At 39.2% G+C, this 16,200-nt stretch overlaps 2 protein-coding genes across 2 annotated transcripts in view; both read left to right on the forward strand.

Annotated features, from left to right (window-relative positions):
* Window positions 1-1,247: 1,247 nt before the first annotated feature.
* LOC130917731 (ion channel TACAN-like) lies at window positions 1,248-6,328 on the forward strand. Its single transcript, XM_057839393.1, has 12 exons — window positions 1,248-1,352; window positions 1,523-1,641; window positions 1,766-1,873; window positions 2,045-2,104; window positions 2,915-3,010; window positions 3,094-3,183; window positions 5,090-5,155; window positions 5,257-5,318; window positions 5,387-5,479; window positions 5,576-5,640; window positions 5,887-5,955; window positions 6,215-6,328. Exons 1-12 carry the CDS (start codon window positions 1,284-1,286, stop codon window positions 6,326-6,328), a joined length of 1,011 nt encoding a protein of 336 aa, XP_057695376.1. The 5' UTR covers window positions 1,248-1,283.
* A 2,335-nt stretch (window positions 6,329-8,663) lies between these two features.
* The window catches only part of porb (P450 (cytochrome) oxidoreductase b), a 53,552-nt gene continuing 46,015 nt past the window's right edge, over window positions 8,664-16,200 (forward strand). Inside the window, exon 1 of the mRNA XM_057838958.1 lies at window positions 8,664-8,759. The gene's annotated coding sequence lies outside the window, so the exon portion shown is untranslated. The remainder of the gene's footprint in view (window positions 8,760-16,200) is intronic.

A 16,200-nucleotide genomic window follows, 5' to 3' on the forward strand; every position in this document is an offset into this window, starting at 1 on the left:
TCCAATCCATCTAACAAACATTTCATTAAAGCCCATTTGCCTCAGTGTTTGCTCTAAGAATACCCTATCTAGTTTATCAAAGGCTTTCTCCGCATCCAGGCTGAGAAACATTGATGGTGATTGTCTTCTAGAGGCAACAGAATGGAGATTTAGAGCACGTCTAACATTATTAGTACCATGCTGCCCAATGATGAATCCTGTTTGGTCATTATTCACTAGTCGTCTGGTATATTTTTGTATTCTATTTGCCAGGATAGAAGTCAAGACCTTAAGATCCTGACATAGCAGACTTGTAAGTTGATAACTTGAACATTGCGCGGGGTCTTTTCCTTCTTTGTGTATTACAGTAATAATTGCCTCCGACCATGTTTTTGGCGGGTCCCTGTCATTCAACGCGTAGCTATACACTCTACACAGTATTGGGGCCTAGTCATTCATAAAAGTTTTGTAAAATTCCCCCGAATATCCGTCAACACTTGGGCTTGTATTATTCTTCAGTTTGTTAATGGTAGCCACTAGCTCTTGCTCAGTTATGGCCGAGCACATAATCTCAGCCTCCTCCTGAGATAATTTGTTCAGTGGAATCATATCCAGAAATGATTTTATTTTCTCCTTAAGTGCTTCTCGGCCTTCATACAGTTTTTCATAATAGGCAGCAAATGCATCTGCTATTTCCTTTGGTTGAGAAGTGGTCTTTTTTGTGTCTGGGTGCTTGGGGACACATTTTCAACGGTACGTGACGCCATAAATTAAAATTTTCTTCATTTTCAAACTTGCAGTACAGGGTGTATCTGCATGGAATAATTACAGTGATCCCTCGCTACTTCGCGGTTCAAACTTCGCACCCTCACTCATCGTGGATTTTTTTCAAATTAACAAACAAGAAAAAAACATTTTTTATATGTATCTCTTTCCGATGCTGTTAAATCTGAGGGGTGTCACTGTATATCATTATTATTATAGATTCATATTATTGTAAAATTTGAATTTCGAGGTCAATCAATTGAACCTGTAAATGGTTTAATCTATATGATTTAGTCATCATAACACACAGCGCTAAAAAGACAACTTCCTCGGAACAATGTCCATGTTAGAATTCTCAACATGTGCACCAGTCAAAGTTCACTCAGTGCAATAAACTATCCATGATAATGACATACACACCCTGAGGAATAATACCGCCGCATATCATGCGCTGGTCATTTAATTTGGACACGTAATTTCCATTTACACTTTAACAAATATTTAAGTATAAATCAAGGGAACAGCAAATAACTCATAAAATGTCACAGAGTTTAGCTGATGTTTTGCTGCAGTGGGAACGTCTGGAAGAAGAGTATCATAACATTCAGGTAAGTAACGATTCAACTTCTGTATTCATTATTTGTCAACATTTTTAAATTTCAATTGAAATGTTTGCACAGATGATAGTTTACAATCTCCCAGAGGAAAGCGCTACAAGATGAACTGTGTACTACATAACTGCCTTTTAATTATTGTTGTTCTGTTTGCTGTTACTCAGGAGACACACAGGATGTACCTACAAAAACTGGATGAAATTTCCAAGCTCCAAAAGAGTTGCTTTTCTGCCATTTGCCTTCAACGTACAAAACTTCAGGAGATGTCCTCTAATGTGAAAAAGCAATCGTGAGCACACTCACTCAAATATATAGTCACATAAGGAAGTTTTAAGACAAGTATGCATACACCAACACAGATATGGTGGTGACGTAACCCTGGTCATGTGTTTTGTATCATCCACCAGGTGCAGCAAAGTGCTGTCAAAGGAAAATTCCCTTGAAATGAAGGACAAAATAAAGATGCAAACTAATGCTTTATTGGAAATGGAAGCATTCCTCCCCAGGAAAAATGGGTGACAAATTCCATTTTGCCAATATTGCTGTTTTGATGAGAGTTTATACAGCATTCCAGTGAATACAAAAATATGTTTTTCATAATTCAAATGTTATCCTTTGTTTATTTATATTCTTGGTTATATAAAGAATGAACTAAGGACGGGGGTCAATCTAATTTTGTGTTTCAGGCTGTACCTCAGTCTGGTACTTGGAAATGTGAATGTCACTCTACTCAGCAAACAGTTAAAGTAAGCGCAGTTATTTATTTATTTATTTTTTTACAAATGTCTGTGAAGTGGGGATGTCCCAATCGCATATTTTTGCATCCGGGTCCGAGTCCCCTGATTTTGAGAGTTTGCTGATACTGAGTCCCGTTCCGATACCGAAATATGTTTTTTTTTTTGTTTTTTTTTTGTTTTTTTTTTGTTTTTTTTTTTTAACAAAAGTTCCAAATATGTTAGTGTCTCACCGTGCCACCTTCATAATGTGAATTATTTTTAAACAAGAATAACGTAGAACAATGCTTGCCTTTATTAAATGCTTCATTGAGTGAGTCCAATCAAATCCACTCACACTTTGATGCTCAGAACAGCCTCTCACTTACACAATGAGTTGCAACAGCACACTTTTAAAAAGTTTAACGATGACACATTTGTGTCTTTGATTGTAGAGCTACTAAGCTTCTCTGGCAAGATCAAAGCTACAAACCTGTCAATCATTGTTAACTTTAAGTACCAAACGCAAGCGGAACAGTTTGGCTGCACTGCTTGGCAGAAGGGAGGGTGAGAGACGGTGGTGCTGTACGAGCATGAAGCAGAAAAACTTTTTTTTTTTTTTAATTAAAAACCTGATCCTTTTCACCCGATTCCGATCTCCTGAAAAACAGCACAATGGGCCCGATTTCCCGTTCACGTAATCGGACCGGGACATCCCTACTGTAAAGTGACAGACATTTTATAGGTCAAGGTATGTGATGGTCTTCATTTCGTGAACATACAGTAGGCCTGTGCAGTTTTGAAATTTCTATATCTCTTAACATTTTGACATCTCATTTTCAGATTTGCCTACAAAGATGAATATGAGAAATTCAAGCTGTACCTGACATTTGTCCTGCTGCTCTTTTCCTTTATATGCTATTTCTTTGTGAGCTACAGGTAAGGATTACCATTCAGCAAAAATGATGTCGTTGCATGTGTGTCGAAGGAATATTGTGTTTAATTTCTGTCCATGGATTCAGGTTTCTTGATGCTCTCCTCAACTTCCTGCTGGTGTGGTATTACTGCACATTGACAATTAGGGAAAGTATTCTCATCACCAATGGCTCCAGGTAAAACCTATACTGAACATCACAGGTGTTAAACTTGAGGCCTTCAGGATTGTTGGCTAGGATTTTTATCAAAATGTTGATGAATTACAAGCAATTGTTTTATACCATTAGGGCTGCCACAGCTACTTGAAAATTAATGGATTATCAAATGAATCAACAGTTTTTAAATCTAAATATTGTTCATATCCTCTTCTTTGAGCCTCTTAATAGGCTTCTTGTTTTTTTTTTTTTTTTACTTGAAACGTTTATTTTTTGTTATTTTTCACATTTAATAGTGTCTTTATTTTTTTTTTTTATTTAAAGAAACCAATAAGACTAATGCTGATAATCTATTTATTTTGTATGTATTTTTTAAACAAAATTGTGTTTCTCTCTCTATCCCTATGAAAGACACATAACACAGGACTAATATAATATACATACACTGGAACACCAACTATTCATTTTTTTCCCCCAATTAAATCAACAAAAATGGAAAAAAATGTTAGTATTCCCTTTTTTATTATTGTTATTATTACTCATAAATGTAACAACAAAATAACAAGGCATAGACTCCACCATCAAGCCATGCCTTCCTGTAGGGGGCCGACCCATAGAGCGTTCAGGTGGCTTTCAGTATTCACTGTGATAAACACACGCTGCGTTCTAATGCCGGATTTAGGTGGAAATAGGATGAAGGTTTTACTGCATATAAGCAGGCAGGAGCGTCTCAAGAGGGATTTGGTCGAGGATTCAAGATAATGATTATATTTTTCGCACCATGCATGCACAAAAAATTAACCTAACTTTAGCTTGAAATATTTACGTAAAATGAATGATAACTGCCTGTTTTTGGTTTGTTTGTTTTTTGCTTTTAACCAAGAGTCTAGACTGTTTTATCTTCATATCTACAAACACTCTGTGATTTAAGCATTTATTTGCAAGACTGTTCACCTTAAAATATCTTTGTTCCGTTACGGCCACCATGTTGTATTAAACAATACCGTAACTTTGGCTTAAAATATTTATGTAAAATGAATGACAACTGTCTGTTTTTTGCTTTTAACCAAGAATATAAACTGTTTAATGCTCATATCTATAGAAATTCTGTGATTTAAGCACTTATTTGCAATAATTTTCTACTTAAAACGCTCGTTGTTTGTGACGGCCGCCATGTTGGATTTTGTATCTCACAATAGCGGAGAATTCAACTTAAATAAGTTGTGACTGTATGTAGAAAAATGCTAATTTTGCTTTTGTTGAGTAAAATTAAGATGAATCTGCATGCTTGCCCTAAGTATTAAGTTTCTGATGTGAAAATTGATTGATTTATTAGCTGTTGAAAACTTGCACTAAATAAAAAGAATTAAGTTGCTATTTTGAGCAAAAACTTACATGATATGTTAAATATTGCTATTGATCCTGAAAATATAGGTGATTATCTCTGCATCTGGTGATTTTTGTTCATGTAGTGTAAAATTTGATAATTTTATAGCAATTTTAAGTTTTGTTATACTTGCATTTAAAAAAAAAAATAATGAATTGGAATTTTATTAGGGAATGACTTTGAATTTTTTTATGTCCCTGCTCATGGAGACTCGTATATGCCTAAGGGAAGTGTCTGTTTTTACTTTAGGTCGCTAGTGGCTTAAGTTTTAAAAATATTTGAATTTTAAGTTTTTGAAAATATGCCCCCAAGGGATGGGCCCCGAGCCTGGTGTCCCATCAACTGATAAGTGAAGTCTATGTAAAAAGGATAAAAACAGTAAATATTCTTTTGAAGAATTGCAATCATGGCCCTCCATGGGTAACCATAACTACAATGTGGCCCGCAACGAAAATGTGTTTGACACCTCTGCTGTATTAGTCCAGCAAGTTGTATTTTTAAAAAGTTATTCTTAAGTCAATTTTCCATTTGTCTTTGCAGAATCAAGGGCTGGTGGGTTTTCCATCATTACATCTCAGCATTTTTGTCTGGCGTAATGCTCACATGGTGGGTAAATAGAAAGCCCTTAACAGCCAACACACAGATTACATTTTAATTCCAAATTTTAAAATACTAAATGATGGAATTGCCTCCCTTCTTTATTAAAGGCCCGACGGCAACTTGTACAAGGTATTCAGGAATCAGTTCTTGGCATACTCTCTCTACCAAAGTAAGGTCAATAACAAACTAAGAACCTTACTTATGTGCATATCCTAACATTTGCTCATGAACATGCAGGTTTTGTTCAATGCCTCCAGTGTTATTATCAAAGTGGATGTCTATACAGACTCAGAGCACTAGGAGAAAGACACAACATGGATCTTACCGTGGGTAAGATTCACAAATGCACTCGTTCTGCATCACCTCACAAATACAACGATGTTCAAAGAATATAAACATGCAAAAATTGTTGGTTTCCCTTCTCAGAGGGATTTCAGTCCTGGATGTGGAAAGGACTGACGTTTCTTTTGCCCTTCCTGTTTTTCGGTCATGTGAGTATGTCCTCAAATGAGTGCCACATGAGTTTGCATTAACAATTACGCTTTGTCACGGTTACTTAGACAGTATGGAACACACAATAATACGCACGTGACTCGTGGCATTCAGTAGGTTTACATGACAAGATCTGATAGGGTTTTACATGTTGGTGGAACACATTTGCCGTGTTTTTGTTTGTTGGGTATGTCCTTGCACTTAAAAACAAACACAACCCAAAGACCCCCTATTTTGTCTTGCAGTTCTGGCAGCTGTTCAATAGCCTGTCGCTCTTCAGAATGGCTCGGCTCCCAGTCTGCACAGAATGGCAGGTCAGCTCTCACACAGTCCACTTTTCTCTTCCTTCTAATTGCTTTCATTCAGCTTTGAACAGAAATATGTTCACAGTATTCATAAACTTGGGTAATTATTTTCATTTCGGATATATTTCTAAGTTTACTTTCCAAGATGAAAGCGTGTCTGATTTGCACTACAATGTTAAAACAAATCAAATGAATATTTTTAAACTGACAGATTCCTATATAAACTCTTAATAACCTGTTTTATTTGTGTTTGTGGTGGTGATGCCAGGTCTTGGTGTGTAGCCTCTCCTTCTTTATTCTCTTCATGGGAAACTTCTTCACGACTCTTGCTGTGGTCCATCAGAAGCTCAAGAAGAGGAATCAGAAAACAAAGATTCTGTGATAAAAACAGTACAAGTAGTTCATCTTAAGAATGAATAAACATACATTAAAAGATACATCCGTGGAGTTCAATCCAATTAAACGTATTTTGTCTTGTTGTTTTTTGATTACGTATTAGGGCTGAACAATATTTGAAAAAACTGACATTGAGACTTTTTGGGGGTTTGCGATATATATTGCGATATTAGAAGAATTTGACTGGAATAGCTGTGTTTGGGAAGACTGGTGAATCACTATGACCACACTGTATTCAGTAGAGACGTTCCGATCCGATCACGTGATCGAAAATTAGGCCGATCGCGCCATTTTTCAGAGGATCGGAATTGGGTGGAAAATATCGGGATTTTAGTGGAAAAATGGAAACAAGTTTCCGAGGTACTTCCGTATTTCTGCTCACGACTTCCGTTTGACACTTTCTTTAATTAAAACAACAGTGGAGCTGGCGTGGAATTACTAATCAAAATCCCTAAAAAAACACAAATTTGGAAATGCCGCATCCATCTGCCATCATCGCGACATGGGAGGACAATATGAAGAAATGGCTAAGAGTTGCCACAACCAAAATAGTTTAGTGTTTTATTGATTTAATGGCAGTGAATGGAAACGCAACCAGGGACCTGAAAAGATCTAAAGCATCCAGTTGAATGGGTCCTAATACATGAATATGGGAATTTTGTGTTCATGAAGGCAAATGTAGAACCAAGACAGTCCCACCAAAAGTAATAACAGGTACAAATATATTCAATTTGACTACAATTCTCTGTTGCGTCACAGCTGACACATCATTAGCTTTGCATTAGCTTCAACGATAAAGAAATGGAAAACACTCATCTATTACAAGTCATACACGGGCTTTCAACCCTAAATGCATAAACAACCAAGCACAGCACAGAAGATCCCCAAGTCTCATCTACGTCGTGCTGAATCCATTTTTGGAGATTCCATGGGTTCCTATGTTTCGATTTGGCAGTTTAAAACTTTGTCTTCTTCAGCCGCAATTCATGGTGTTCTGTCTAAACCGGAATCCTGGAGCAGAAAAGGTCAAAGATGGCGCCGCCCAATTTTCACTCAGGAAACTTGTCTATATATTTATGTTTATGTATGTTGTGCCTCAGTAGCTCTACGATCAAAGGCACACATATGTTAATCATCGTTAAGCTTGGTACACAGTCTGAAGTGTGCCGTGGCAACTTACTCATTGTGTAAATGAGAGGCTGTTCTTGGCAGCATGAGCGTCAAAGCAAAATAACCTTTTTTTCCAGTATCGAATCAGGATTCAGTATCGGCAGATTCTCAAAATCACTTGACTGGACCCGGGTGCAAAAATATGTGATCGAGACATCCCTAGAATTCATACAATAGGCTACTGTTCATTCCAGGCTAAGGGGGTTTATCTGTGAATGATGAAGATTGGTGTATGTAAAAGGAAGGAAGCAATGTCTCTACACAATTCTTGCTTATATGAAGAAAAAGAAAGGTTTACATAAAAAAAAATAAAAAAAAAAAAGAAAAACAATCGCATGTCCTGGGATGAGCACACTGTGATGGCGATGGCCAAACAATATATTGTGCAGGCCTATTACATTTACAACATCTACTATCTACACTAGCAATGTATAATGACAAGCAGAACAATTAACTGCTATTCCACTTGATGGCAGAAAAGTGGCAAAAATCACCAACAAATAGATTTAAAAACTGTCATTTAAACCTGATTGAATAACATGGACGGTTATTGCGAAATGAGATTTGAAAAGTAATGCAAGGTCACCTCTAAACATTTCAAAATAATTGAAGCATTACCTCTACGTATGTATACAATGTAAGTACTTATCCTGATTTTATAATGCATGACACAGCACTTTCATATTTGTTATGGTGAGGCTTCTTCACCGCGCTTAACTGATAGTTTAGCTTAGTTTTGGTAGGGACCAACACATAGACACACCAGGCTATTCCTTTGGTTCGTTCGGAATACAAACACTTAAAAATTTGGGAGAACATGTTCTAGCATTCAGTGTCTTATTAGTTTGTCAGGCATACACAGTGTGTTCTGCTGTCTGAATTACATAACCATGACCCCTGCTCGCGAATACCTCAGCAGTTATATATCATGGTAGGTTACAATAGTATAATGACATGCTGTAATGGTTTTCTAGGGAGGTCTACTCCGACACACGTGTTCGCTTCAAGGTGTACGAAATAGGATAAAATATACTAAATGCCCGCACAGTCTCATTTAACTAACTTCACGCTTTAAGGATATAATTTAGGTCAAAAAAGAGAAGTGAAACACCGCATTTTATGGAATTGATTTTGACGACCAAACGTGGTCCCCCCCGTTTTCTTGACGGAGATGGTATGGTCCTACATGGCGTAAAGTTTCCTTCCGCATTGTGAGCACTGCGAACGTGAGTTTGTGAGGCAAAGAGGTAAGCGTGACAATACTCTCACATTTATCGAATTATCTTTATCTTCAGTAAATGGCAGGTAAATGGCGATACATTTACGGAGGACGCCCTCGATATAAATCTTAAAACAGAATGAATATTCCGTTTTAGACCTAAAGTAGCTGAAAATGTAATGTCTAGTTACGCAATGTGAGGCTAAAGTAAGGTTTTTCGGTACCTTTTGTGCACAATTCCATACACTTTAGGCTAAGTTTTGGCTAACAGTCATTTGATTCGTCTAATCGATTATTTGTCTTTTCGGGAATCATAGTATAGCGAAAGCTCAAAATGGTTATAACAGGAATAGTCCTGTTGACGATTTGTCGTAATTGCATTGTTTATGTCATTATTCAATAGTAAAGCGAAGAAGTTGAGAATAACAGTGAAATGCTGATTGCTCTTTTTTAGAAAAGATCATTTGTGTGAATAAATTCCGCGTATGTCCAATCCGTCGTTCCATTGAGGGCAATTGACTCTTAAAGCGTCTTTTATTGGACTTAAATTAGCAACAAACCGAAGTATCACATGTTGGTGGATCGAACCTTGTGAGCTGGTTTTACGCATTAATCTGTAACACCATAGATGTATAACTAACTGGTAGTGATTAGTATTTAAGGTTGGGCCAATGTGACTTATTTAGGACATAAGTCAAATCATATCATTATCAGTCACAATTTACTAATTGACTGCTATTTATAACGATAGACGGCCAATTCATCTAATCTGGGCGTACTGGCTGTGAATTGTTCATCTTTCCATGCCAGCGCTAGACTTCCGATCTGTTTGGACAGACCCTTTCAGTCAAAACGTTTAAGAGGTCTAGCACAGTTATTGGCACCTAATAAGTAAATGACGTGCTTTAAGTCACTGTATGCAAGAAAACTTTTGTACCTTTTAATAGAGTAGTTCTTTGTCCTTGTTGCCCAGAGAACAAATACTCAGTTATGGAGCGTTATTTTACATGATTAATTTGAATGCCATTTACTAGCCGTTTTTACAAAGAGAAATTTGTTAAATGGCACTTTTACGATTAATGTGTCTAAATACACCCTGTTCAGATTCAAGGCTGTACTGATCAATCAATAACCATTTAAGAAGTATAACACCATTTACCATTTAAGTCCTATGCGTTTTTTTTTTTTTTTTTTGCGTTAACATTTTTTCCAGTAGAATCTAATTCACTTCTTATTCACATTTTCTTCTAAAAAAAGATTATCAACCTGAAACGTAGTATTTAAAGAGAGCATTACTTTCTGTATCCTTCCAATCCAAGGCTGACAGCTGTCATATAAATCCAAGGCTGATGGTTGTCGTATGGATCTTTTAATCTATCTTTAAAGAGATTCATACATCCCAGATCTTAACCGATAAAGTGTGAGTGCTATACTGCATAGCATATGCAAGGTTTTCTTTTTTTTTTTTTTTTAACTTTACACAAATGTTTGGACTGTACTTTGAACATCAGTTTGTTAGTGAGGGTGGAACATTGGGACCCAACTTTGGAAGCAGGTTCATTTTCTGTGAGACCGCGGGCCTTAAGATAAGGAAATCAAAAAAATGAATGAATTTAACTCTAATTCAAATGTTTTTGGTTTGAGCAATTCAGCATCAGTCAAAAAAAATGTTGATTCAGGTTATGAGCCATAATGAAATATGACTTAATGCCATGCGTATAGACTGTAAAAATAAAAAACTGGACAAACCTCTGATGGCTTCAACCATAGCAGTGCTGCAACGATTAATCGATTAACTCGAGTATTCGATTAGAAAAAAGGATTCGAATGAAATTTTGCTGCTTCAAGTATTCGTTTAATTAAAGTGGGATTGTAATGGGTTATTTTGAAAGTGTTTGCATTTAGTTTTATTGATTTGGGTGCATACACAGCCCTCTAGTCTGCCTCATTTCACATGGCTGAATCCATGTTCGGACCAACATAAGCCTCATAAGCAACATAAGTTTTTGTTTGGGCTAATGTTCTTTTAATGCTTTCGTCATTTAGTTTATAGGTATATTTAGCAGTCTTTTTGTGGGAATACGTGTCTGAACCATTTGTTAAGAACATTGTTTAAAAAAAAGGTTTATAGCATTCAAGCTAGCAGACTTTTGCTATGTAAGATTGTTCTTTTGTTGTACATCGATCCTTATTTGTCTACTTTTGTATACCGTTTGAGGCTCACCTCAGGTATTTTAATTTTTCATGTTCCTTATCCGATTACTCCATTATTCGAACTAACTAGTTCATCGATAAGGGATGCCGTCAAGCTGAAGAAGGAGGCCTATCGGGCCTTTTTGGCCTGTGGGACTCCGGAGGCAGCTGACAGGTACCGGCTGGCCAAGCGGACTGCAGCTTCGGCGGTCGCCGAGGCAAAAACCCGGACATGGGAGTTTGGCGAGGCCATGGAAAACGACTTCCGGACGGCTTTGAGGAAATTCTAGTCCACCATCCGGCGCCTGAGGAGAGGAAAGCAGTGCACCATTAACACTGTGTATAGTGAAGATGGTGTGCTGCTGACCTCGACTCGGGACGTCGTGAGCCGGTGGGGAGAATACTTCGAGGCCCTCCTCAATTCCACCGACACGCCTTCCTTTGAGGAAGCAGAGTCTGGGGACTCCGAGGTGGGCTCTTCGATCTCTGGGGTTGAAGTCACTGAGGCGGTTGGAAAGCTCCTCGGTGGCAAGGCTCCGGGGGTAGATGAGATCCGCCCGGAGTTCCTAAAGGCTCTGGATGTTGTAGGGGTGTCGTGGCTGACACGTCTCTACAACATCGCGTGGACATCGGGGACAGTGCCTCTGGATTGGCAGACCGGGGTGGTGGTCCCCCTTTTTAAGAAGGGGGACCGGAGGGTGTTTTCCAATTATAGAGGGATCACACTCCTCAGCCTACCTGGTAAAGTCTATTCAGGGGTGCTGGAGAGGAGAGTCCGCCGAGAAGTCGAATCTCGGATTCAGGAGGAGCAGTGTGGTTTTCGTCCCGGCCGTGGAACAGTGGACCAGCTCTACACCCTCGGCAGGGTCCTCGAGGGTGCATGGGAGTTCGCCCGATCAGTCTACATGTGTTTTGTGGATCTGGAGAAGGCGTTCGACCGTGTGCCTCGGGGAGTCCTGTGGGGGGGGGGTGCTCCGGGAGTACGGGGTGCCGAGCCCCTTGGTAAGGGCTGTTCGGTCCCTGTACGACCGGTGTCAGAGTTTGGTCCGCATTGCCCGCAGTAAGTCGACTTCGTTCCCAGTGAGGGTTGGACTCCGCCAAGGCTGCCCTTTGTCACCAATTTTGTTCATAATTTTTATGGACAGAATTTCTAGGCGCAGCCGAAGCGTTGAGGGGGTTCGGTTTGGTGACCTCAGCATTGAATCTCTGCTTTTTGCAGATGATTTAGTGCTGTTGGCTTCATCAAGGCGTGACCTCCAACTCTCACTGGAGTGGTTTGCAGCTGAGTGTGAAGCGGTTGGGATGAAGATCAGCACCTCCAAATCCGAGACCATGGTCCTCAGTCTGAAAAGGGTGGAGTGCCCTCTCCGGGTCGGGGATGAGATCCTGCCCCAAGTGGAGGAGTTCAAGTATCTTGGGGTCTTGTTCACGAGTGACGGTAGGAGGGAACGGGAGATCGACAGGCGAATCGGCGCAGCATCTGCAGTGATGCGGACTCTGCACCGGTCCGTAGTGGCGAGGAAGGAGCTGAGCCGAAAGGCGAAGCTCTCGATTTACCAGTCGATCTACATTCCTACCCTCACCTATGGTCACGAGCTTTGGGTCGTGACCGAAAGAACAATATACAAGCGGCCGAAATGAGTTACCTCCGCAGGGTGTCCGGGCTCTCCCTTAGAGATAGGGTGAGAAGCTTGGTCATCCGGGAGGGACTCTGCGTCGAGCTGCTACTCCTCCGCGTAGAGAGGAGCCAGCTGAGGTGGCTCGGGCATCTGGTTCGGATGCCTCCCGGACGCCTCCCTGGAGCGGTGTTCCGGGCATGTCCCACCGGCGGGAGGCCCCGGGGACGACCCAGGACACGCTGGAGAGACTATGTCTCTCGGCTGGCCTGGGCACGCCTTGGGATCCCGCCGGAGGAGCTTTTTGAAGTGGCTGGGGAGAGGGAAGTCTGGGCTTCCCTGTTAAAGCTGCTGCCCCCGCGCACCGACCCCGGAACAAGCGGAAGATAATGGATGGATGGATAGTTCATCGATTAATCGACTACTAAAGTAATCGATAGCTGCAGCCCTACTTAGATCCCTATTTATTTATTTATTTATAATATTTGCGGCTCAGCTCGAGTATTTTAATTTTTTATGTTTCTTATCCGATTACGCGATTATTCTAACGAACTAGTTCATCGATGAATTGATTACTAAAATAATCGTTAGCTGCAGCCCTAAACCATAGCATTAACTGGCCTTCATTTGCTCCCTACTTATCACTGTTCAGGGCAGCGCAGTGTTTTCTGTCCGTACTCGTGATATATATGAGGTATTTGGGTGGTACGACAAACATCTGTATGCTCATCTTTATTATGTTTTTGGCCGGTGTTGGGGAAAAAAAAAGTTTCTTGGACCAATGTCATGGATGACGACTCCTTCCACCCAATGTTTTTGAACATTCGTGTGTTGGTCTGATAACATAACAAATCTGTATCACCTACATTTAAAAGGTTGAACTAATTTGTTTCTAAAGATCAGTTTCAGTATGGAGGCAATCAACAACCAGCTGCTTGCTAAAAACGAATGATTGTGGACAGGCGTGAACAAGTTATTTATTTATTTATTTATTATTTTAATGAAGTCCTTGCATGTTATGTTGTATACAAAGCCTTATGATTTGAAGACACACAAGGATAGTGTTTTGCAATCTAACACTGCTATAAATACGACAAGCAGAATTTAGATGAAAGTTTCGAAACTATTCGCTTCAGTGGCATTTGCTGCATTGACCAACATAACAATAAACCAAATCAAGCCTCACTTACCGGATTAAAGAAATCCAAGAACCCTCTGTTAGGGCAGTCACTGAACAGGGAGCCATATTTGCCAAGGTAACGTTTTTAGAACTGAGCTTTGCATATGACTACACCGGATGTTAAATATTTGGTCAGCACTACGAAAAGCATTTAAACTTAGGCCAGCTCTTTCATTATTATTATTTTTTTTAAAAAACGCAAAATTGTGACTCAAATGGTTGTGGTGAGAAAACCATTCACTTTGCATACATTGTCGTAAAGTAATTATGTCGCCGTGCAGACAAAATTCAAAGTTTGAACCAGGCGGATTTATTTTAATTTTAAAATCGAACATTTTTACGTTGCGGTCAATGTAAAATTGCTTGATTTTTGAAGCCAAACTTCAATTGCAATCTCCAATCCTGAAGGGTTCTAAAACACATCAGATTACTCATTTACCAAAAAAATACAGCAAGAAATGAGAATTTATACCCAAACCATCATTCTTAAACTAACAAATTAAGCCATAGTATTATATAGCTGTGGTTTTGTGGTCGGTCACTTTGTGCCAAAACAGACTTCATGATTTGAATACATTCACCACAAGTTGACAAAACCTTTGTTTGAACAAGTTGATAAGAGAAAAGAGCACTTGGGGGAGACCTTGTACTGCACATAAATGTAGGTTTACTTGTTATGTCATGCAACATCTGTTGAGAAAACAGCAGTATCAAAATAAATGGAGCTTGCTGATGCACACACCTGCAATGGCAAATCCAGAATATTTTTCACTGTAAATTATAACCTGTGGTATTTTAGGCTTATTCTGCGGTGTTAAATAAATTAAAATTACATTCACATAATTTAAAATTATTTTTTGTGACACTTAACGTTATTTGATCAGTTTTGCAAGATAATTACGGTAATTTTAAAAATGCCCCGTGTCCTTTTTCAAGCTGTTTTAGTCAGTCCTTTATGTAGTGATGGCCAAATGAAGCCTTATGAAGCAATGAAGCTTTGCAGCCAATTGGTTTGCACATGTAGCAAAGCTTCATTGTGCTTCATTTACTCTATGGCGCCATCAAGTGGTCTACAAGCCCAAGAGGTCAACATTGTTAAGAATTCAATGGTTATTTGATTATGAGAAAGATATGAATGTGCTTATGTTAGTAATTTAGTATGTGAACAAAATAACAAAACAAATATAACAAAACAAGTACTAAGGATAATTTGTTATTCATTTTTGTTGAGAAATAATAGCTTTCCCACAGTGGCTGGCTTTAAACGGTTTCTTTTTTTTGGACAATATTTCACCAGCTTTAGAAAATATTCTTCTTTCACAAGGCACAGATGAAGCTGGGGTGCTGATAAATGTGAGTGTCAGTTTTTATAAATTTGGGTAGGTATTCTTTTGTGCCTCCCAGTACACTAATGGATTGTTCATTCTGTTGATGTTTGGTTCAGATAGGTACACACACTCACATTTATATTAATGTAGTTCTTCTCCCTTACCTTATTGAAAGCAATCAAATGAAAATGTTCCCATACAGGGGAGGATCGCTTTTTTTTTTGCGCAATTTCCATCGCAAGCAAAGGACAAGGCTCGAAAAAAGATTGCACTGGTTGCACTGTTGCGCACAGATCATGTAACAAGTACAGGAGCCCGAAATGCACAAAATGTGAGATAACAGGCGATCGCCATTGCGTTTTGCAACCAATTTATACCGTAGTCTGTAGCCTACTGTGTTTGCAATGCGCGCCGAACGTCGGATCACTTCCGAAGCATACATCAGCTTCAGCCGGCCGGCGAGGCTTCTCACGCCATCATTTCCGGGTTCTGCCGAAATGACGCGCGCCTCGCTACAAGCCTCGTGGAAACACCCCTCCCATTACTCGACACAAGCTTCGGAACCTCGGCCCATTTCGTCCCATCACTACCTTTATGCTTGCCTCTGCAAACAGTTGAATTTTCATTCTTACAGTACGTGGCTAACATTATTGAAGTTGAATAATGTTTAATTTTAAACTTTTCACTTTGATTGGCTGTTTCCAAGTAGGTGTGTCAGTGGGCAAGTATTTGCATTAATGCTGGACTCACGTGCTCCAGGAAAGATGATCCTTACCACTTGCTAGTTGTTAAAATGATCCTCGATCTTTAAGACAAGTAATTCTTAAAAGATAAATATTAGCATGAGTTATAATAATTTGATATTAAAACCCCTCTTAATGTTTTCGTTTTAATAAAATTTGTAAAATTATTTTAAGTGATAGGTCGCCATTCTTTTTACATCGCAGTGCGTGACGTCACCGGGCCGAACTTCCAGCGTGTCACTCTTAGCTACCCCAACATGTCGTCGGTTCTGCCCTTCCAATTTGAACTAGATCGGAAAAGTGAAGAGCAGGACAGCACTGTCGGTTGTTCACAAGACGAGCAGCAAAGGCAAAATGAGAACAGGAAATACAGTACATTATAAGAGAAGAATTGGGCAAAACTGATGAT

Source organism: Corythoichthys intestinalis, chromosome 6 (assembly GCF_030265065.1).
Source record: "Corythoichthys intestinalis isolate RoL2023-P3 chromosome 6, ASM3026506v1, whole genome shotgun sequence".
NCBI lineage: Eukaryota > Metazoa > Chordata > Actinopteri > Syngnathiformes > Syngnathidae > Corythoichthys > Corythoichthys intestinalis.

Excerpts from the sequence above, each read along its gene's own strand:
- LOC130917731 (XM_057839393.1), top strand. The coding sequence starts at position 1,284 with ATGTCACAGAGTTTAGCTGATGTTTTGCTGCAGTGGGAACGTCTGGAA. Across the intron at positions 3,011-3,093 it reads TATTTCTTTGTGAGCTACAG|GTTTCTTGATGCTCTCCTCA; the intron begins GTAAGGATTACC and ends CCATGGATTCAG. Across the intron at positions 5,319-5,386 it reads GGCATACTCTCTCTACCAAA|GTTTTGTTCAATGCCTCCAG; the intron begins GTAAGGTCAATA and ends ATGAACATGCAG.